The 25,271-nt window shown below is 41.7% G+C and overlaps 1 protein-coding gene across 12 annotated transcripts in view; it reads left to right on the top strand.

Moving 5' to 3' along the window:
• Positions 1 to 12,465, top strand: part of LOC101737057 (protein prickle) — a 358,717-nt gene extending 346,252 nt beyond the window's left edge. For all 12 annotated transcript variants that reach the window (XM_062673849.1, XM_062673850.1, XM_062673854.1 and 9 more), the window contains 2 exons: positions 3,976 to 4,179; positions 10,101 to 12,465. In XM_062673849.1, coding sequence (XP_062529833.1) covers positions 3,976 to 4,179; positions 10,101 to 11,138 — 1,242 coding nt within the window. In that variant the 3' untranslated portion in view covers positions 11,139 to 12,465. The remainder of the gene's footprint in view (positions 1 to 3,975; positions 4,180 to 10,100) is intronic.
• Positions 12,466 to 25,271: the final 12,806 nt, after the last annotated feature.

The raw sequence follows: 25,271 nt of genomic DNA, 5'->3' as shown, positions 1-25,271 counted from the left end.
TAGGTTTATTTATTTAACTAGACATTTTGTTTAAAGTCCTAAACAAGGCGAGAGATAATGGATTCAATGTGTACTTTTTTAAATAAATAAACATATGCACCGATTCCTTGCTATCTAGTCTTAAAATTGTTTTACAATCTTCAACGGTACTAGTGGATTAGTACATTGTGCACCAAGAGAGAAAAGTAGGACATTTCCTCCCGCGTGTAAAATTGATGCACATACTATTTTTTCTCCTACCAGGCCGAAAGTGCGTGGAGAATCGGGCCGGGGTCCAGGGGCGAAGCCCTGGCACGGGGTCTCATAAAAAAACAATTTAACTGTTTTATAATTTTTAAATAAACTACTACTAATTGAATAAGAACTGTCTGATGAACTCATCTTTGTTTAATACTTCAGTATGAAATTTTATTGCATTTTGTGTATTTCACTACACTAAACACAATATTGCTAATTACCCAAGCACAATAACGGCGGAGAATTTTAGGTGCGTGAGAGCAGACGTAGACACTAACGCGCATGCGCACTTGTACCCAGGGAGGAAAAGTTAGACTTTCTTCCCTGTACAGCGGGAAGAAAACCGAACTTTCGGCGTAGGTAGGAGAAAAAATTATTTAGTTATAAGCTAGTTAGCCAAATTATTTCGCTATCTTCAAAAAGGGCATTGCGCTTACATAAATTTGCAAGATGTTTTTGAGTTTCTTTCTGAGTGTGGTTGTGGTAAAATCTCCGCTGTCGCTTGTAACTCAAGACTCTCAACGAGCGGAACCTGCGTGAGTCATGCCCGGGAACACGTCTACAAGCTCAGACGGCGAACTATGTGATTACAACTTACTCATATTAACACTTTATATCCTGGTCTCAAAACTACAGGACGACAGACAACACCTTATAACGATGAAATATTTATCATATCCGCGTCAACTGTACTAAATGAGGGCTGCTAAATACAGACTTTTAACTTCTGTCTACGCAGCTGTACCAATTATTCTAGATAGATACGCACGGCGGCACGACCGGCACGTGTCCGCGATAGATTTCTTCGTTTAGAACATAACACATCGCGTAGTCTTCTGTGCTCGAACGTGTTGACACATTATCCCGGACCTAAGAATTTTGGCTATTTTTGCCGCGAACCATTTGTACTAATCGATAGACAAAGTAACCAACAAGTGCGAATACTTTACAATGAAAACTCCATGGAAAATCGCTGAATTAACGTTGTAGCGTCTATGCCTGCCTTTCCCAATGTCCCAAAGTGGGCGATAACGCCCCCTTGTGGGCTCTGCAGGCCTAAAGGTGGGCGGTAAGAGACCCAGAAAAAAAGGAGGCGTTGTGTAATTTCATCTAGGGGGCGTTAAAAAGTAATTTATTTTCAAAGCGGGCAGTAGACAAAATAAGTTTGGGAACCCCTGGTTTTTATGCTCGGAGCTTAATCAAAACCAAGCAGAAGTATTTGCCGACAAATTAAGATGAGTGAAGTGAGCGCCGCCGCGACCAGAGTCGAGGCCCGGCGCAACAATAGAGGGTTCTCAGAACGCCGCGCTGTACGTGCTGCGATGCGATTTTGCGCCTACCTCTGCTCCAGGCTCACGCGATTTTTGGGAGGTATCATAAAAAATCGGCCACGAAATTCTGTTGAATACCTTTGCGATACCAAAAGCTCGGCTTTGATGTTTGTTTGTCATATTATCCGTGCGAGAGACGATATTATTATTCCAAATGAAGTTTTTTTTTATTTATAGTCGATACAGGTGACCTAGCTCCCGACCCACCCAGTACAGAGTGGTTACCGGAGCGCACAGACAACAGCGACGACACAGTTCGAATGTATCCATCTACTTACAAACCTGGGGTGGATTATATGTTGTATTGCATGTATTGTATGGCGGTTGAACGCTTCAAGTTATATTGTATGTATTGTATGGCGGTTGTACGACCCTTCAAACCAAAAGGTAGCACTGCCTCACAGATATAGGAGGAGTGGCACCTGTATACTTTATTATTTATTACTCACGTCTTCACGGATCCATCAGATCTAATAACTCTTGCATTAGATACCTTCAGCTCTAGCACTAGGAGCAGGCTGAGAAACCCCAGTAACCGTACTCGTCGAACTCGTAAAAGAGGTCGACGTGCAACCTAACCCATGCATCAGCCCGCTGAGTTTCTCGCCGGATCTTCTCAGCAGGTCGCGATTCCGATCCAGTAGTAGATTCATTCGCGTTGGAGTTGCTCTTGAGTTGTTAGGTCTCCTTCGGAGGCACTCGGGCAGCTGTTAGCAAATCCCACCCCTTCTGGCTGAGCATCTGCTCGCCCACCTATCCCGGTGAAACTGGAAAGGCATCGATTACTGGGCATCAGTAATCCTTCAATCATAAAAAAGATATAGGAGGAGCGGCGCTTGTATACTTTATTATTTAATACTCATGCTATTAAACAAGAGCAACGTAAAACTTTTAGTTTGTCCGGAAACACTACTCGCCGTTATCCAAATTACCTCGCCACCTAATTTTGACATGACGCTTTGTCTTCTAAAAGTTGAATGTTTCATAAAGATATCATGTTCCCTTATACAACGAAATAAATTATGTTTTAACTAAAGGTATTTTTGTAAGGCCGCGTGTTCTATGATCGTACATAGTGTGCCTATAGATGTCTCGGTCATTAAACTTGCGACACCTTACTGGGAACAATCGACGGCCTTCATCAGCCTTGGCGCTAGATGCTCCTGTACTATTGTAGACGAAATTATAATTTTCTGAACAAAATAGTGATGATGGTTCAAATATTGTGCGTACCGGCTCAGGCCCACTCGCTGTCATTATTCTCAATATTCTATAAATACTACTACTACTCATCATCATCATCTCTATTCTCCTGCCCTTCTCCCAAACACCTGAGGTTGTCGCAACATGTTTTCTCATTCCATACTCATCTATCATATACCATTTCTTCGCTCACTCCCCTCTTACACATATCGTCTTTCACGCAATACATCATTTTTTTCTTAGGTTTACCTCTTCCTCTTTCCTCTACTACTTACTACCTACTGATTATGTACAGTGACGAGAATTTAACTTATTTAATTGAAGCAGTACTGTGCTACAGATGTCATATATCAGATGCTTCTTAAAGTATTGTCTATTTTATAGTTTTTAAATGGCAAAGCTGATTAATGATTATTTTGCTGACAATATTTTAAATATAAATTTAATAAAATAATATCAATACTAAAGTATATTATAAACCTGTAATGTAAATTTTAGAAAAACCCCGTAACGACATTGATAAATCATTCGGAGGCCGGTCACGAACGCGCTAAATAATTACTAACCGGAAATCAAATTCACGGTCTTCACCGTGAGGCGACAATAAATTGACCACCTCAGTTATGTTTAATGCAATATTTACAACAATAGACCACACCGGGGTCCTCTGTGACTCTGTACCTGTACACAAGTACCACTGCACTCTAAATATTTGTACCGCGAAGCAGTGATATATTGCAATTTAAAGGTTGGCATAGACGACCGGTACACAGAACAGGTAACAGTTATCACGTTGTGGTCTTCTGTGTGTGGTATGCCTTTAACATAACAATTAAACATGACCAGTACTAGATCACGAAGGAGGACCTCTTGTGAGTCCGCGCGGGTAGGTACCACCACCCTGCCCATGTCTGCCGTGAAGCAGTAATGCGTTTCGATTTGAAGGATGTTTGATGTCTATTTTGATGTATCAACTATTACATTGTGCAATTACTTCAAAATACAGCACTGTTTGCGTGAAATAGTGACAAACATTAGTCCATCTTCACAAAATTTCGCATTTATAATAACTTGCTAAAATTTCCAGAAACTCATATTAACTTATTCTGAAAGCTGACAGTCTTCGTTATTTTAATATTGTAGATCAGTATTACTAAGCTCGTCAATCAATTCCAGTATCTTAATTGAGTAACTCTGTTCACAGTGCGAGGAGTCCATGTCATCTGGTGACATGTGCGTGTCTGCTGCCAGGGCGGGACCCGCGGCGCGGTGGCATCCCGCGTGCTTCGTCTGCAGCACGTGCCAGGAAATATTAGTCGACCTGGTCTATTTCTGGAAGGAAGGAAGATTGTACTGCGGGAGGCATCACGCTGAGACCTTGAAACCGAGATGTTCTGCTTGTGATGAGGTAAGGACTCTTACTAACTCTTCTTCTTCTTCTCAATCGTGTCACTCTTGACAGAGTGGTCGTGATCGTCATGTAGTGTTGGAAGGGGCAGACTTGATGCGTCTCACGATGTCCCGCCATCTCTCCCTGCTCGAGGCCATTCTACTGCACTCATTTAGGGGACCTCCCACTGTAGTTTTAATTTACTCGGTTCACTTACTAACTCATCTAATAGTAAAATTGCCTACGTGCTTGATTTATGATCCGCACAGGTATTATTCACGGGTCTGTGTGTTCTGTCCATGACAAAACCGAGAAAGCATTTATTCAGGTTTACGCTCATATTAAATATAAATATCTACTTGATACAATGGAGCTGCTTCGTGCCAGAAATAGAGAAGGAAGGTGGCACCGCCTATTCCTTGTCACAATAAGCCTTTAAAACAACACATTATAAAAAGAGCTGTGATTACTTCACAACACCGCCTGCTTCTACCGTGAAGCAGTAATGCGTTTCGGTTTGAAAGGTGGGACAGCCGTTGTAACTATACATGAGATCTTAGAACTTATATCTCAAGGTGGGTGGCGGCATTTAAGTTGTAGATGTTTATGGGCTCCAGTAACGACTCAACACCAGGTGGACTGTGAGCTCGTCCACCCATCTAAGCAATAAAAAAAAACCCAACAGTAGTCTTTCGTTAAGCAGAATATCTTATCGGTGATGAAGAGAAGATACCGCAGACTAATTACGTGCCTGGCCCCTCGACGCTGTCGCCCCACAGGATACGACCACGAACAGCTCATTACACCCATGACTTGCCACCCCTGTGCTAAATTCTTGCACGCCGCGGTCTCATTGTAACTTTAAGGGTTATTTAATCGTTCCGACTGCGGAATGCGAAATGTTGGCTTTTAGGGGAATTTCGTTAACAGGTCAATGACATGACACCGGTTCATATCTCGTATTGTTTTATTAATTTTATTGTCCAATTATCTCGTATTGTTATATTAATTTTATTGTCCAATGTATTTGAATACTTAACTATTTTTATGAACAGATTACCTATCTGATGTTAAAGTTACTAAAGGCTACAGATGTGAACACCATCTATATGAGGTAAAGTCTCAATAGTATAAAAACGACCGACACACACTTTCGACTAAAGTACACGATTGTTTCGTAGTCGAAATGGACGGCATGCCTGTTATTTTACGCGTTTTTTTATTGCTTAGATGAGTGAAATAGCTCACAGTCCACCTGGTGTTAAGTGGTTACTGGAGCCCATAGACACCTACAACGTAAATGCACCACCTACCTTGAGATATGCCCTTCAAACCTTCTTTTTCTGCACCTTATCCCACTAGGTGGGGTCGGCACAGCTAAAATTTTTCTCTTCCATTCTCTTCTATCAGCCGTCACCTCAACACTCACTCCTCTCTCTCTCATATCGTCATTCACACACTCCATCCATGTCTTCTTCGGTCGACCTCTTCCCCCTCTACCTTGCACTACCATTTCCATACATCTCCTAGTCACATGCATCTTCTCTCTACGCATCACATGTCCATACCACGCTAACCGTCCGCTTCTTAATTTGCCCTTGCCCTTCAAACCGAAACGTATTATTGCTTTACGGCAGAAATAGGCAGGGTGGTGGTACCTACCCGCGCGGTCTAACAAGAGATCCTACCACCAGTAATTACGCATATTATAATTTTGCGGGTTTAGTTTTTTATTCCACGATTAATCGTCAAGTATGTCTATGAACACATTATCATATAAACACAAGACATAGCTCGACTATCTGCAACTGAAAGTCATCACGGAACACATTAAGAAGGCAGCTGTAAGGTTCGTCGACCCCGCCATTTGCAAGTCAATAAATCAAACGTTGGAGTCGCCGGAGGGTCGCGCCGACTCGCGGCGGAAACGCAGCGTTTTCGGTGCTCCTGACGGATTGCGTCGCGAGCGATAACCGCTAACGAGGGGCTCCAATAAAATACAATCTTATAAAAAATTTGTACTTAAATTTCGCAAATGTTTTTTTTCCTACCTAAGCTGAGAGCCTTGAGAGACTATTTCAGCGTAACCTTAACTAGTAGGTGAGCTCACGGGGCTCAAACCTGACGACGTTGCTAACACGAACCCTAGCAAAAGCCGTGCTTCGCAGAATCTACCACCGGATCGGAAACGTGACCCACTGAGAAGATCCGGCGAGAAACTCGGTGGGCTGTGTCTGAGGGTTAATTTACTCGTCGAGAACGATGACCGATCCCAAATGACTGCAAGCGTCTGTGTTATGGGATTATAGACAGGATGTATATTACTGCACATATATTGAATGCCCTACGAAGCTCATGGTTTCACAGTACGCCTTTTCTATTCGACAATTGTGCATATCACACACACATGCCAATCCATATAACACTGTGGAAAAAGTGAATTCCCTTTGATTAAAATCATATATAGGTATACGATTTAAAACTATCAGAACTGACCATGTCAATCTGACAGCGTTCGAAGGTCTACTGGTCCACAGAGCCGCAGTGTTTACAAAAATAATTAATTAGTGCAGACGCCTGGAAGTCGTGCCAAGGTGATTCTGCTTCGCTGCTTTATATAACGAGCCCGTACTGTTCATCAAGGAGTATAAAACTAGATGAGTTCGTAGCACATCTGTTGGTAATCTCCTCCTCCTCGCGTCGTTTCCTCACTGCTGAGGGTCGTGACCATTATATTTCGACAGGATTTGTAGTGTCCTGCCAGCGCCTTCGATCATTGGCCGCATGAAGGGCGTCGTGGAATGGGATCTCTAGTGTGGTGCGGATTTGGTCGAACCATCTTGTCGGACTGCGCCCGCGCGGTCTCTTTACCTCGATCTGTTGGTAATCGTCACCATAAAATTGTTTTCGCCATCTATTTGAGATGTGAGGTCTAGATTTGGAATGCAGATATCCTGACCTCCACAACGAGCTGTGTCTGCGGCGTCTCCTCCACCTGCACTCCGTGTAATTCTTCATCGTATATTTTTACCATGATTCGTTCGTCGAGCCTTGACGGCCTATTTTAATGAAGAATTCCTCCCCCCGCTCCTCCCCGCCCCCGGCCTACCAGCAAAGACGATCGGCCCCGGAGGTCCGTGACATCGAGGTCGCCATTCGCATGTACTAAATCAATATTTATAGGCTATACCTTTCTGATCTATCATTTTTTATAGTTAAAACAGTAATATTTCACAGTCGTTAAAAAATATTGCGTGTTCATTGCTTAACGCATTGCATGTACTAATGAAGTTTGGCCACGCTTCGCTGCTACTTTATTGAACTGCCTCCGTAGACAAACGTATGGACCCGCCGACCCGAGGGTGGGTGGTGACTGTCGCAACTCGTGTGTACACCAGGAACGCCAAAGTACTCCTTTGAAGATAGACAAATCGTAGCTCTCAGGAAGCACCGTGATGCTGTTGGTAAATAAATACAATAAATGCACTGGTTGAGTTCCTGTGCTGGTGCTGGTGCTGTGTGCTGATTCTGTGTGCTGGATACCGTAGACCTGCCGACATGTACAAAGGTCATGAACACACAAACAGCCCATACACGCTGTATTCTTTAATACGTTCTGTAAGACGACTAGTTTGAAGTTTTTATGCAATATTCAAATTTTTTACGATGTTCTGCCGCCGTTGTCAGTTTTATTGGCCGTTTGTCAGCCGCCGTCTCAACCGTGAGGTCGGAAGTGCGGGATGACTTCTCGAACAGACGACGCGTCCCTCTCTACATCACATTATTGATTCGATATTATTTTCCAAACAGACTGAATTTAGGAAAATTTCGATGAGATATTGGTTATTGACATGCCTGGTCCTAAAAGTCCAGATGCCGAGTGTCGGGTTGATAACTAGTATAGTACCTACAGTGATTCAGAAGCTGTGAGTATGATATATAAAATATATCGAGTAGGCACAGTTGGTAATTTTGTGTACAACAAATAGAAACCAAGGTGATCGATACAGCTCGCAGAGTTAGTAAGTTGAAGTGGCAGTGGGCTGGTCACATATGTCGCAGAACCGATAACCGTTGGTGTAGACGTGTTCTGGAGTGGAAACCGTGAACCGGCAAACGTAGTGTAGGACGACCTCCTGCTAGATGGAGCGACGACCTGCCCAAGGCAGCTGGCAATGAATGAGGCCTATGTCCAGCAGTGGACTGCCGCAGGCTGATGATGATGATGATGATGATGAAGTAGTCATAAGTGCTGACCACCGCACGTTGGCAACATCGGGGACCCGGTGACTGGTCGCAGCACGTGGCCCTCTGCGAAGCACTGAGGAGGCGACCACAGTACGATATCACGGCAAAAGGAATAAGACATAAGAGGTCTGAGTTTTCCTCCGGTGGCGGGCCGTGTGTGAACAAATCTATGTAGATTGAACAGACAGTCCAGTTGCAGTGAGTTGTTCTCCTCGCCAATATTCACGGTGTTCTTTGTAATTTAAAACTTCATATCCACCAAGACAGACTAGTAAAAAAGCGATCTTAGAAGGTTACATAGAACTTTTACATAATACATGAATCACAATTGAATACTAGGATCACGTGCGGTCCACTGTCTCTCACTGTTTGTTAAACATTGACTTCACCATCCCGACACACATGTTGCACAACAGTATTGTACGATCATAACGCATTCATACTCATAGCCCCTGTGCGGAATGCAGGGCTGGACTTCGCCATTACTGTTGGCATTCACGGCTACGCCAACCTTAATGTAAAGTCTCCTACAATTTACGTGAAACGTTCAAATAAAATACGAAAAATCACATGCATTAACCCGCCGTTCACATTTCCCCTCGACAATTCAAACGCATTATATTTTCCTAAGGAACTAGTTTTAATTTAATTAATTATCTGGACAAACAAGGCCCAATTAAGCATCATGCCGTCTGTGATTGGCGTCGGACGCGGTGCTGCCGACCCGCCGACTACACACAATAGTGGCCTGGGAAAGTCTCCCACAACCAATGCACTCGGCGTCGTCATTAGAACGCTCTGCGAGTTATTAATATCATAGAAACGGTATATTCTGGCCGAATGTTTCGGTTTGATGATGATTTGTACGTGCTTCAATTAATACATTCGTCTTGCAGCTGTACAACTGTACAACTGTACAACTGTACAACTTCTTAAGGAAGGATCTTAATTAAAACCTACTAAATGCTCTAGAATCGTTGATGGAACATTTGTACAAAGAGATATAGTGTATGTGTGTGGAAATCGAATTGTGCGCGATGCCCCTTACGTACGTGTTCTCCCACACCTGCCCTTTCCCAGGCATTCAGCTCCCAAGTACTAACACTGAATTTAAGCAATTGACGATGAAGTCTCTTTGAGTGAAATCATGTAATTCACTTTACTTTTAATCCGACACTTATACAACATCTCGAAGCGGCTGACGACACTAGCGCTCCTTGTAACACGAGACTCTCCCTCGTGTGACTCAGATACACATCCCAAGTAGAGTTTCTGCAGAACTTTCAATAGCCGACATCATGGGAGCCGCGCTATCTGCCTCATTATCAGCCCCCGTCCCCGCCGCGGTTTTATTGTCTGTAGCTTTAGCTAGGCAACCTAGATTACAATCTACTCGACTCAAATAAACCATTACAATATAGACGTTATAACACTATACAATATTGTAGTTCATTATCTTCTAAGATCGTAGTAATCTCTCGTCTTACATGTATGATGAGAATTATAGTTGCGGAACTGGTGTCTATGTGAATCTTGAAGATAATTAATGGACCATTAAACTTTTAATAGACTATTATTAAATCTCATAAACGCGGAGATGTAGAAACCGACGTGACGGTCGATCAATGTTGTTTTATAAGTTGGTATTTTTGGTCAAACGATGAGAATAATAATGTATGTTTTGTTAACAGATAATCCTGGCGGACGAGTGCACGGAGGCGGAGGGGCGCGCGTGGCACATGAAACACTTCGCCTGCGCGGAGTGCTCCAAGCAGCTGGGTGGGCAGCGGTACATCATGCGCGAGGCGCGCCCCTACTGCCTGCCCTGCTTTGATGGCTGCTTCGCGGAGTACTGCGACGCGTGCGGCGAGCCCGTCGGCGTGGACCAGGGACAGATGTCGCACGAGGGACAGCACTGGCACGCCACGGAGCGCTGCTTCGCCTGCCACACCTGCCACGCCAGCCTCCTGGGTCGCCCCTTCCTGCCGCGTAAGGGAGCGATATTCTGTTCCATAGCCTGCTCTAAGGGAGAACCTCCGACGCCATCCGACTCGTCGGGACCCGGACCTCGCCCGCCGCGCGTCGCTCGACCTAGGCGGCTTCCTTCACCCAAGTCTCCCTCGCGCACGCCGCAAAGAGAGCCCTCTCCTCATATTGACGCTGATTCTGAACCTAGCGGCTCATTAGCACCGGAGTCGCCCCCGCCCCACCCTCCGCCACCGCCTCACGCTTGTCTGAGCTTGGACCGAGCATTAGCAGACTTAAGACTAGAGCAGTCAATGACGGAGCGACAAATACAACCCACCCCAACTTCAGACGTTCAGAAAGAAGAGTCCCCTAGCGACTGGAAGCCGCCGCACCCCGTCGAGGCTCAAGCAGTGGTGACCCCGGGGCACTCGTCATCCATGCCAGAACTAATGTTAGTAGACGGTAAGAAATCCCCTCGAAAGCCTAGAGGAGGCCGGACGGTTAGATTCTGCGGAGACGACAACGAAGCGTTCGAGCCGGATGAGCCCGTGAGGAAAGAGAAGGTCCGAGACGAGGACGCGAGCAGCTACTGCAGCACCTGCTCGTCTTCCTCTTCTTCGACGGAGTCGTACACGCTGCCGGCGCGGAGGGCGTACGGCGGAGTGCGGATCTCCTACGTGCCGAACGACGCCGTGGCCTGCGCCAAGCGAGAGCGGCAGCGGAGGAACGGACCCCACGACAAGAACTGCATCATCTCGTGATAGCAGCGACACCCCCCAGCGACACACACCTCCGATATAAAGACTGATAGTAAGGCTATAGCCCGACCTGCCATAGTATTGTAAGTAGCCCCGCGTCTTCCGCGACCGCCACCGTGAACCGTCTCAACTGAGTGTTGGATCATTCCACATTGCCCTGTACTTTAAATTTATTCTGTCGCCCTTCCATTTTTCATTACATCACAGATTGCAGATTGCAGATTGCAGAGAATTGCAGATTTGGTAATTTAACAAATGTAATGAGGCAATATTTATTCGGTATCTGGTAAAATGTGATTATAACATTAGCTGTAATGTATTTGTTAGTGCGAACGCTTCTAGACATATCCCATGCTTCGTCTTGATTACATATCTGAGCGCACGGCTCTCAGATAAATAATTTACTTTTGTTTAAGTTTGAAAGTACAAATACGTAAAGAAAAATTTTATTTTTTTATAAATAAACTTTTGTACCGAGTGTTCATATTGTAAATAATTTAGGTCTACGTGAAAACTTCAAACTAAATTAGGTATATAAAATAAGAAATGGTTGCGAATAAAAGTATAAATTTAGATGTTTTTACAAAATTATGAACATGGTTTGGCTATCCTAATTATGTATTAATAACAGATTTTTGATGTTGCGTTAGTGTTGTGTTGTTAGTGTGGTCCACGCGCTCCTCTTTGTGGACCACTACTCACAAGACATAAAGAAAAGTAGATCAACAGATAAATAAAAATTATGTCCGTCGACGCATTTTTTTCATTGCTCTATGTGGTTTGACAAGTTCCCAACCCCCGGGCTACCGCTGCCTATAGACAACCCCCCTCAAAGCCATCTAGCTTGAGACATGACGTCGGCGTCTCCGTTCTATTGCACAACGACCCTCCCATCCCGCGAGGACTGCTTCATGACAGAAACAGCCAGGACATCGGACAACCGCAGGGTCTACAATTAGCACAAACATTTGAAATTAAATTTAAAAAATATATTTGAAATTTCAGTTCAAACTGGTGTTTACGTTATTTATTAAACTTTTTCATTTTTATTTATTGAAGTGTAGAAGTTGTTGGCGATCTACATGCAGACGACCATGCACATTACATGACATTCAAATTATTATTTCAATAACAAACACACCTTGAGTAAACTCAAACATCTCTAAGTTCAAATAAATGTAAATTGGCAAACAGAAATGGTAACAATAAGCATTGTCCAATAATTGCCTCAACCGGCATGCACACCCGAAATAATGTTAAATACAAATTATAATGTACCGGATTTTGTCAACAGTTATTAATGTTAAGAGAAATAAAAGAGTTTTTTGTACGTTTTGATGTTTCACTCGTTACGCCTGCAGCTTTTAGTGGTACTGAGGAGTGGATGTGCTTGTTAAATTTAACGTTCGTTACAATAATATTTTTGCATTTACCATATTGCGTGTCTCAATTTGCTGAAAAGCGACCGCACAGAACGAAGGGCAAGATAAATAATTGAAACCAAATTAATAAACTGGACACTAGTACATATGTACCGATACGATGGACCTCCACTATATACATAAATGTACCCGGCACATGTCCACGGGCGACCTCCACTATAACGGTTAAACCAACCTTTAATAAAATCAAACACAAAATTCTAATTCTAAATCACTTATTTCAACTTAGATGTCAGCATAACATACTTGTTGAATGTCAAAATATAAATAGCAATATTAACTCTACCACCGGTTCCAAAAAGAGCCACAGTCCTGAGAAGAACCGGCGAAACAAACTCAGCGGGCTTTTTTTTCTCTAATATTTTCTTTTTTTAATGTATCAATTCTCCAAGATCGGTTCACCGATGTTATTACATAGTACTAATCGAAACTTAGAGCTGGTGTCCGAAGGGGAATGTCGTCATTTAAGTTATGTCTAAAGGCCCGTCTGCTTATTGAACTCATTCAATAATCAAACCTTAAGCTTAATACAAAACTTATCTGTAGTAATCAACCGTCTCTCGTCGCGCGAGTCTTACGAAGTTTTCAAGCATCCCCCCATTTCATGAGTAAAGTTAGCAAATAAAATTCATATTGGGTTATTACGTTAGATATGAAAACTGCCATAGGCCAATTTTGATCAAGTCGATGCACCGATCAGAGAATACAGAATTTTTTTTATGGAAAAAAACAAAATTCAACTGCAGAAAATGTCAATAAAAAGACACGTTAGATTTATTATTAAGGTCCTCACGGTCGCTCGTTTGGTCCAGTACCTATAGCTCTCTACGTGGAATGTATCACCCTGCGAATATTTTGAGACGTATGCCAAAAATGCATTGTACTTAATTTTATTGCAACCTCACTTACAATCGCTAGACTCGAAAATTGCTACGACTCCTTAAATGATGGCTTCTTTGACAAATACAGTACGTAGTGCTACGCTGCTTGCAGAACCACCACAAGTACTCGCTTCTAATACGGGATATATACAAAGTATATAAATATGCACAACCATAAATAAAGGGCTTTTCTAAACCAACACGTGCCGCTCATCCACTTACAAATATTTAAATAAACATAGTTAATATTCAATAGTTTTCGTTGAAAGCTAAACAAGCATAATATAATATTTAAAAGTTAATCTTCATAATCCGCTTGCGATTACCAAAAACATAGGGTACCAGGACACCCTCAACCCTTCTAATGGCGCGCCCCGTGAAATCAAAATAACAATTAAATTTAACTTTGGGGTACGCGGTGAGAGGGTTAACCCTTTAAAAGCTACGAGCGGTTATTAACTCATTAGAGACATATTAACGTCTGATTTATGATGTGGTACACAGCCCTGTCAGGGGTGCGACACATTATTTTTAATAGGCTCAAATTACAAGAGCATATTGTTATTTTGAAGTTCAGCTGATTTGCAAGTACTCCTCCTGATGTTTCTATTGATTGATTCGGTAGATATTGATTTGTGAACACAGCGCTGATGAGCAGACAACACCCAGAGGCTTAGACCTGACAGAGCACTAGTAACTTTTTAAAAACCTGAATGGTTTCCCACTGTTGCACTTCCTTTTGAGAAATGGCGACGGGTAGACCTTCACACGAGCGGGTGCTTTTGTATAATATGGGCGGCCCATGTTGCTGATCGGGACTTGTAAATGTGCAAGTTTATCTTATAAATGCTCCAGGCGTCATTCAGGTTTTTCTCGGATTTCTTTCATTGTATGATAGCTACAAAATAAAGTTGACAAAAATACAGATACTTTTACATCACATAGGAAATATGAAAAGTTCATATTAATTATATTGAAACGCTGCTAACAATTATGTACGGCGCAATACCAAACATGACATGGCTGTAATTAGACGTGCCCCTCGTCGGCGTCGGACAGTAACAATGACAAATCAATAAGTACAAGCTCAAGAGTCAGGTGGAACCCTGCACCGTGACCACAACTGCGCTTCACGCTCCGCGCGGCGGCCGGCCCCATGCACCAGGTACACCACGCACACCGTGACCAACAATCACTGCTCCGATTTGTAACAAACCCTTCACTGTTTACAACTTATTTTTTAACTAGCGACCCGCCCTCGCTTCGCTTCGGAAACTGTAATTTATTATTGATTTCTCCACTATTTAATGGATATTATTATACATATAAACCTTCCTCTTCAATCACACTATCTATTAAAAAAAACCACATCAAAAGCCGTTGCGTAGTTTTAAAGATTTAAGCATACATAGGGATATAGGGACAGAGAAATCGACTTTGTTTTATACTATGTAGTGATTTAATACCATTTGTAGTTAGACGTAGTCGTTTCACACGATTTGAGAACTTTCCGCAGTGGTAGGCAGCGGCTTGGCTCTCCCCCTGGCATTGCTGACGTCCATGAGCGACGGGGACCACTTACCATCAGGTGGGCCGTATGACGTCTGCCTACAAAGGCAATAAAAAAAGTGGGCATCCGGCCCAGGTAATAATGTAATAATAGTATAATAGGATATTGAACCCACAAAGATTTAGTCAAATCGGACCGGCAGTCCCTGAGCATGGCGTGTTCACACCAAGCGGGGCAGCTCTTCATCCTTCTAGTATATATTTGAATCCCTGGGTCACAGCCGTTCAGATCGGCCAGAGCATCACTGTCGTTAAACAAAACGAAGATCACATTTGAAATGATATGTTGAGTTTCCATAACATTCATTTTCATTCATTTCTTCATTTTATAGATATCAGCGTGATTATTCCCTCGCACCTGCAGAAATTAGTTTCCATTATATTGTAATAACGCCTGCCCTACTGTTTCACGGCGGAAATGCAGAATAATTTCATTTTTTTTTGTTTTTATTTGTATTGAATGTATTCGGTGGGTGTCTTACCCAATAAGTCAAGTACATCTCAGTAAATAAAATATAAAAAAACAATGACATCTTATATCTTCTTCTTCTATCTTCTATATATATAAAAATGAATTGCTGTCCGTTAGTCTCGTTAAAAATCGAGAACGGCTGGACTGATTTGGCTAATTTTTGGTCTTGAATTATTTGTGCAGGTCCAGAGAAGGTTTAAAAGGTAAATAAATATGAAAATGCTCGGAATTAAAAAAAAATAACAATTTTGTTTTTCCTTTGATGTGTCCCCCGTCGCGTCGGACGGATTCCTTTTGTTTGTTTTAAGTTTATTTTATACAAAACTTTAGGTCTTTTATCTATCGATTGGGGAACTACAAAGTCTGCCGGGTCAGCTAGTAAAAATATAATTTTATCGGCTATTAATCTTTATGAAGTCGTTTCGTACAAAATGTTTTGACATTTGACCTTTGAACCGACCGGCGATAGTTTGTATTGGTAGTTACTTTCTGTGTGATGTCCACGTTTAGTGAATGTAATAAAGAGGGAACATTTAGCGAGACAAGCGCAGTTCATCCCTTTCGCCCTTCTACTCCTTCAGTAAGTAGTGACGAAGACACGCTTCATGCTAAATGCCATCTTGCACATTGAATACAATGATAGCTAATACAGAAGTTAACACTTTGGTTTCTGCAGTTGAGTTCTTACATCAACATTTTATAGAAACCAAAACAAAAAGTTCTAAAAGTTTAGAGTTATAAAAAAAGAAAATCTTTTATTTTGCGTTGCTCGAAGAGGTAACGTGAATTGATTAACAAATACTCGTACATTTCACTCAGCTCGAGACGTCTAATCCTAATGGTGTGTTATTAGACTCGGTATTGCGTATTAGTTTGTTGGAAGTCTTTAATCCAGTACCTTTACAATAATAAATAAATAAATAGAACAGGATCTTCAAGGGATATTAAGAAATCCCTTAACTATTAAATACTAACAAGTGCCCTGCACTATAACAGTTAGTAGGTAAGAGCTCATAATAAAATAAATTATACAAACGTCAACTACGTATAAATTTCATTTAAAATTACCATTTCATTTTATGTGTAGTCGATGTTCTAGCTACAACATTGAAAATCGTTTGTAGAATTTTGGTAAATTCAATAACGGATATTTTTTAAATGCCATATTTTCGGTTTTATTTCTGTATTTTAGAGTATTAAATGTTTATTTATTATATCATAGTAGGTACATATAAAAATTGGACGCTAATTAGCACGATATTCCAATGTCGATAGGAAACTCCGTTTTTTACGATATTTTTGGAAACCAATTTGGAATATTTTAGAAAAATCTAGTATTGTCCACGGGGACCGCTCGGTGTGACCACAGACGATCGAGTTACGGAGGGACGCTCCGATATCGATCAGACGTCGCGGTGAGGACCTCGTTTTGTTTTAATTCTTTTAAGTGCAGCATTTTACCGACCGTTCGACCGGGTCGACGTTATGTTCCTACGCACCAGTCGCTGGCAGCCTTCACCTTATGATGTCCACGGGCCCCGGTCACCACATTAAGCCGAGCGGGCCCGTCTGCACATCGAACCATACTGGTGGTAGAACCTTTTGTATAAAGAAGTTATAGCATGTAAACTCTGCAAGTTCGGGCGAGACACTTTGTACAGTGGCACCCATCACTCTAATGACATAGCCGCAAACATCATTTGCTAGGCCGTCACCTTGACACAAGTAATCTCCAGTACTTTTTTAGTGCTTCAACCACCACCAGTTGTGTCGTGTACCACCTTATCTTTCCTGTTATTGACACGGAGTAACACGAGGTCAAGTTTTTATTTTATTTTATTTTTATTGCTTAGATGTGTGGACGAGCTCACAGCCTACCTGGTGTTAAGTGGTTACTGCAGCCCATAAACATCTACAACGTAAATGCCGCCACCCACCTTGAGATATGGGTTGTAAGGTCACAGTTTAGTTACGACGGTGTCGAATGGTGCCAGCCTCCTGTCTGCTCATATAACTACGCCATCATCAAACAACAAAAAAAACTCGACCTTTGTGATGGTTAGGAGATGAGAACGAGTATGTCTCCGTTAGACGTGGCTCACCATATTATATTGAAAACACGACCACCAGTGATTACCTAATTAAGCCTTGCACAATCACAGTACGTGCGTCACAGAATCATAATATGACCTAGGAGGATTCCATACATTTATTTATCTACATAATGTCGTTAATGCGTCTTACTCCGTATGTATGTTAATGCGTATTACTGGTGGTAGGCCCTCTAGTAAGTCTGCGCGGGTAGGTACCACCACCCTGCCTATTTCTGCCGTGAAGCAATAATGCGTTTCGGTTTGAAGGCTGGGGCAGCCGTTGTAACTATACTGAGATCTTAGAACTTTTATCTCAAGGTGGGTGGCGCATTTACGTTGTAGATATCTATGGACTCCAGTAATCACTTAACACCAAGTGAGCTGTGAGCTCGTCCACCCATCTAAGCAATAAAAAAAAAAGCTTCATGTATGAAAAAATCCGATAAAAATATTTATTATCTCAACAGTACTATTTACTAGTAAAAAATATTGTCTCAAATAGAAGTTCTCATTGAAATAATTTGCCTTTGTTCTGCTAACGACGACACTAACGATTTTAATTTAAAAATAAGAATTTGTATAGACTGTCGCCGGGTCATCGCACTCACTCCCGTTTCATATAAAATCTACCTACTAGTAACTGTACACAAAGCAATGTACCTACCCAACCAGTTCAACGATAAACAAGAAGATATTTTGCAAGAAGGTAATAAAAAGCTATAATACGACGTTGCAAGGACGTTCACAAATGACTCAGCACCCATCTCGCCTGCAGCGGCATTTCGCGGGAAATCGAACGCGTTACCGCGAAAATCCAGCGATGGAGGTTGTGACTCAACTCATTGAATACCGTCGGTATGTAGGTACTTTGTAAAGGAATCCGGGTTGTAATAAATTTACGCAGCTACATATTACTATGAACTTTAAAAACAATTGTGATTGTATGCGTGGCGTCTCATCGGGTACATAATTGTAAAGTGGGCCGTGGGTAATTTAAATTAAAAATGTTCAGAATCCATCGGATTCTTCAATCCACAGTAAAGAGGATTATATAAGAGTTATATATTTAAAAAAATACGTTACAAATGAACACCGTGTATCCTCAGTGTTGTCCTTTTTTGGAGTTTGTCTGTAGAACAGCCAACAACCAATGGAATTTATCAATAATTCCACGCAGTGCAGTGATTCATGCGGTTTTCTCAAAAATTTGATGAAAACCGGTGCGATGTCGTGAATAAACCACGTGCTCATGCAGCTTATCCGCACGCGGCATGCGCCATACATATAGAATACATACAAATTACGCTGAAATACTGGCTATGTCCCATCAACCCTGACCCAATGATTAAGTATGGGCTCGTATATCCCGGCGACAACTCATGTGGTTTTTGTATTTTATTATTGCAGTATGTATGTACATCAACATCAGCGACTTAGAGTTCTGCAGCATAAGGTAAGCAATGACTCTTTTATAAATTACCAATCTGTCCCGGCTACAATTCATTGTGGATATCGTGAACTACTATTATATGAAATATACCAAATTATTGCAACTACGTAGTAGATAGGGTGTCCTGTGTCTACGACATGTACCACACTACAGTATGACAAAAACCATTCCTGAAGCAATGGCAGCCGCAGTACCAAGCTACAAGCGAATAACGCATTTCTTTTTTTTAGGATTGAAGGATTACTGGTGGCCCGAAGGCCTTTCCAGTTTCACCAGGACAGGTGGGCAAACAAAGGCTCAGCCAGGGGGGTAGGATTTGCTAACAGCTGCCCGAACGCCTCCGAAGAAGACTAACAACTCAAGAGCAGTCGCTTCGCGAATGAATTTACTACAGGATAGGAATCGCAACCCGCTGAGAAGATCTGGCGAGAAACTCAACCGGCTGATGCATGGGTTAGGTTGTACCTCGAACTCTTTATCGAGTTTGACGAGTACCGTTAACGGAGTCCTAAGCCTGCTCCTAATGCTAGAGCGGAAGGCGTCTAATACAAAGGTTATTGGATCTGATGGATCCGTAAGGACGTGTCTAGGGCGTTGACGGTGACTGGCTCCTGCGTGATCAGGATTCGGAGAGTAGTCAGCGGCGGCAACGATAAGGCGATTATCATGACGCATAGCTAACGCATTCCCTAGACTCTAAGGCCTAAAGCAATAATGGCAATGCCGGTAAATACGGAAAAAAGGTAGCATTTACAATAAAACAACGTGGGTGTTGTGATAAAACAATATACAGGACAATGCACGCTACAAACAAGAACAAAAATGTATTTAACCTGTTTATGGTTTACTTTTTTAAAATAGAAATGTTTTATCCAAAACAGATGGTCGCCCAATTATCTTTAAGCGAGAAGATAAGAAAACAAAGGAAGAAAAAATACCGGCCAAACCTCTAACACGTGCAAAAGATAACAACACGTAACAATGCAGAGAAACAAAGAAAGACTTGGGAAAGGTGTTCATTTTCATAAATGTTAAAACGATTACTAACTAGTCGTGCCCTGCTGTTTCACCCGCTATACATTCGGAAATGGAAACAGATAAAAAGTTACTTGTGTCACCCTAATCCGTAAACTACTACTATGTCGACTTGCAGATCCGTCGGTACGTGTGGTAGGACCGCTTGTCCGCACGAGTAGGTACCACCGACCCGCCTATTCCTGCCGTGAAGCAGTAATACGTTTACGTTTCGGTTTGAAGGGCGGGGCAGCCGTTGTAACTATACTGAGAGCTTAGAACTTCTATCTCAAGGTGTGTGGCGCATTTACGTTGTAGATGTCTATGGGTTCCAGTAACCACTTAACACCAGGTGGACTGTGAGCTCGTCCACAGATCTAGGCAATAAATAAATAAATAAATAAACCTATAGTAGCAATAAGTATAGTAACGTATAGTCACAATCCAGCAAAGACTCCTGCTCTATTCGTTTTGCCACACACAACCACCCCGCGTTTTCAGTCCACGTTTTAAGCATTTTAGAAAGTATCCTATGTATTGAGACTACAAACTACCTTTGTGCGAAATTACATCCAAATCCGTGGAGCCTTTTTTGCGTGATTGCGTAACAAGTATGCAATCCATCGTAAGCCCCAAATCGCGGCCGCCGAGTCAAGTCCATGGATCCGGAAGTGACACATCCACATTGTTTAATGTAAAAATCTTCAAATCTGGTTACATTAATTCAACTAATAATATAGACTTAACAACTCTTTTTATTAATAACCGTAAAAGGAGGATGAATAGAAATTAAGAAAAATCAATCAGATTTGAAGTTAGTGATTAAGCAAAATTGTTCGCTCGCTGTTTTTTCTATTATTAAATTTTTTGGGTTAAAAAGTGTAGTTTTAACATGTTTGGTCCTTCGAGAACTGGATTATAAGTGCAAAAAAACAATAGTGTAAAAGGCTAAGTGCTAATTACTGCGAGTTGGTTTATGAACTATTTCAAAAACTTGGACACTTAAACAGTGCGTAATTAATTTTGGATTAGGTACGATACTTGGACTATAGTAATTGCTAATATTTAGAAAGTGATTTGGACGAATACAATTTTTGTTACGTAAACAATGGCTCAACTTTGTGAATCACAAAAAACGTTATCAGAACGTATTTCTAAGTTACAAAGTAATACTAAAAAGACGTCTAAATCAAGATACACACTTGACTATCTACAAACACGCTTAGAAACATTAGAAAGTTATTGGTCTAAGTATCAAACTCAATATGAGATGATTAAGTCAACGGTTACTAAAACTGAATTGGAGCAATTACAATTTAATGCCGAAAGTCTATACGAGACAACTGAAGAGATATACCTAGAATTTAAGGGATTATTAAAGGATTATTTGTTGGAATTTTCGAAAGGTCAAGGTCAACCACAATCATATAATACTACGCAGAGTTTTTTAGCAACAAATGACGGTGAGACCACCCCGATTAGAACTAAATTACCTCCTTTATCGATTCCAAAGTTCGCCGGTAATTATAACGACTGGACAAGTTTTAAAGATTTGTTTAAGGCTCTCGTACATGACAACGTGCATCTAACAACGATTGAAAAACATCATTATTTAAAAACGAGTTTATCGGGAGAGGCTGAACAACTTCTAAAACATTTTGCACTCACGGAGGCTAATTACGATAAGGCTTGGAGCACACTTGAGAGTAGATACAATAACAAACGTATGATTGTCACTACAATAATTAGCCGCCTTTTAAATCAAAAGAAGATGAACACAGAATGTTTTAAAAGCTTAAAGGAAATTTTAGATACTACGAAGGAATGTTTGAATTCTCTTGATAATATCGGCGTGGACACCTCCACATGGGATGCAATCATCGTTCATTTAGTTGTATCCAAATTGGACTTAGAAACACACAAACAATGGGAACAGTCACTTGGATCATCTCAAGACATACCCACACTTACCATTTTATCATTATTTTTAGAAAATCGTTTCCGTTCTATGGAGATGGTAAATATTACCCACAAAATAGACCAACCGCAGAAAAAGGACTTAGTTAAAAATTATACAACCCAAAAACCCACAAATGTGAAGTCATTTGTCACAGAAGTAAGTAGCAAATGCACTTATTGTTCACAAAACCATTATATTTGTCACTGTAAAGAATTCACCGCATTAGATGTTCCTCAACGTCAGGATTTTATTAAGAAGAATGGCATTTGTTTTAATTGCCTTGTAAAGGGTCACTCCGTTAATGCGTGTAGGCAGAGCACCACCTGTAGAAAATGTTGTCGACGACATCACACTCTGTTGCACTTCACAAACCCTAGCAAGACCACAGCAGTGCCGGAAAGCGATGCAGCAACACCCAGTACACCTGAAACAAGCCAACCCACATCAACCGTCGTTTACAAGGCTGTGGTTGACAAAGACAGTGAGGAAGTATTATTGGCAACCGCACGAATTGCAGTTAAGTCGAGGAACGGCGACACGATAGTCTTGAGAGCACTGATTGATCCGTGCTCGCAATCAAACTTTGTTACTGAAGCGGCAGCTCAACTGCTTAATCTCGAGCGCACTTCAATCAGCGGAAAAATTACTGGCATTTCATCTATACCGCTGACCACCAAGTCACAAGTTACGTTGAACTTTCATGCTATAAGAAATTCATCACACATGATCACAGCTAAGGCGTACGTCCTTAGACGAATAAATTCGAGATTACCATCACAAGAGCTCCCATCAGATACCTGGCCTTCTTCTGAGATTTCGGATCTTGCGGACCCACACTTTCACAAGCCAGGATCTATCGACGTGCTATTAGGTGCAGTTGTATATGCGCATATTATTCTTGACGGAATAATAAAACGCAATGAATCTCTGGTCGCTTTGAACTCAAGATTGGGATGGCTGGTAAGCGGCGAAGTTGCGCAGTCTGGTCATCAGTCACACAATGTAGTTGTTATGCACACACAAGTCGAAGTTGATCAGTTGCTACGTCAATTTTGGGAGATTGATGAATATTCACCAAACGTGAAGCCTCTGTCAAAACTTGAAATGCAGTGTGAAGAGCATTTTAAGAAAACTCACACTCGAAACACTGATGGTCGATATGAGGTTCGCCTACCCTTCAAGGACGAAGACGCTCCAAATTTAGGCAACTCCAGACAACTTGCTTTGAAACGCTTACATCAGATGGAGAATAAGTTTAAGCGAAGACCCGAGTTTCACGAAGAATACAGCAAGTTCATGAGACAATATGAGTCACTCGGTCACATGGAGGTCGTCCCTGAAACAGAGAAGATGAATAGAGCTTATTACCTACCACATCATGCTGTTATTCGTGCCTCGAGCCTCACTACAAAGTTGCGCGTAGTATTTGACGGAAGCGCTAAGCCTGTAGACGGAAACTCACTTAACGATGAGCTACTCATCGGCCCACCGCTGCAAAAAGATATACGAGATTTAGTAACACGGTGGAGACAACATAAGTACTGCCTAGTAGCTGATATACAACACATGTACCGACAGATACTTATTTCAAAGCAAGACACTGATTACCAGAGAATCTTGTGGCGCGAGTCATCGGAAGACCCGATTAGAGAATATCGGTTACTTACCGTCACATATGGCAGTTCATGTGCTCCATATCTTGCTATAAGGACACTTCATCAACTTGCAGAGGACGAACGTGGAGAGTTTCCTGAAGCTGAACTTTTAAAAACTGATCTTTACATGGACGATTTGATGACGGGCTCATCTACAGAAGAAGACACTCAACGGCTTCAACGTCGCTTAACTGAACTGTTTAAGCGTGGCGGTTTTCTTCTACACAAGTGGTCGTCTAATAGTGAAACGGTTTTAAATGAGATTCCCGATTCGATAAAAGCATTAAAAGGTTCAGTGAATATTAAAATGAATGATTCGGTGAAAGCTCTGGGCATAGCCTGGAAACCTCAAAGTGATATATTTGAACTGGTAGTTAACTTACCTCATGACAACGACGTTGTTACAAAACGAAGTGTGCTATCTGCGATAGCAAAAACATTTGACCCTCTGGGTTGGCTAGCACCTTGCGTGATTGTGTTAAAAATGTTTATGCAGAAGTTGTGGCTGGCCGGCCTGGACTGGGACTCTGAACTTCCTGAAGACTTGAAAACTGAATGGCAGAATTACCTGACTAATTTTGAACACATGCAGGCCATTCAGCTTCCACGTTGGCTAGGGATTGCAAATAATGTCAAAATTGAATTGCACGGCTACTGTGACGCCTCTTGCGCCGCCTACGCTGCGGTTATTTACATCAGAGTCATCACGGACAATGAGATAAAAGTAAGTCTAGTCGCAGCCAAAACAAAGGTCGCTCCCGTTAAACAGATCTCATTGCCACGTCTTGAACTTTGTGGGGCAGTCTTATTGTCTAAATTGATACCATATGTCAAATCTAGTTTAAATATTGATGATAATTGTGTATTTGCTTGGACAGATTCCACAATAGTTTTGGCTTGGTTGCGTAAAACTCCAAATACTTGGAAGCCATTCGTTGGTAATCGCACTACCGAAATCTTGAATGTTACGAATAGTAGTCAATGGCATCATATTAAGTCTGCGGATAACCCCGCGGACTGCGCTTCACGCGGTATCAGTCCTGGCGAGCTGATGCAGTCACAACTATGGTGGGAAGGTCCAGCCTTTCTTCGCGAGTCTGTTGAGATTCGTTACCCTAATTTCACTATACCTGAAACCACACTCGAAGCAAAACCGAAAGCAAAAGTTAGTTACTTATGCACCTCTGAACCCAATGAATGTACTATGTACCTCAATAGATACTCAAATTTACTTAGACTTATACGTGTGACAGCCTATTGCTTTCGATTTTTGCGACTATGTAAAGATAAGGCTCTCAAAAGGAACGATAACATAAAACTGACATACCTCACTACTGATGAAATAAAAAATGCATTAAAAACTTGCATTCGAATGTCACAGTCTGTTTACTTTAAAAGTGAAATAGGATTGTTATCACAGAGCAAACCTATCCCAAAAAATAGTAAACTTTTACCTTTGAATCCGATCCTAGACAATGAGAAAATTATTAGAGTCGGTGGACGTCTTGTAAATGCTCAAATACCACCTGATATGAAGTCTCCTATAATCTTACATCACAAATGTAACTTAGCAAAGTTGATTGTAATTGATGCTCATTTG

Source organism: Bombyx mori, chromosome 19, assembly GCF_030269925.1.
Source record: "Bombyx mori chromosome 19, ASM3026992v2".
Taxonomy (NCBI): domain Eukaryota; kingdom Metazoa; phylum Arthropoda; class Insecta; order Lepidoptera; family Bombycidae; genus Bombyx; species Bombyx mori.
The sequence above is the reverse complement of the archived record's forward strand: the minus strand, read 5'-3'. Positions and strand labels throughout refer to the sequence as shown.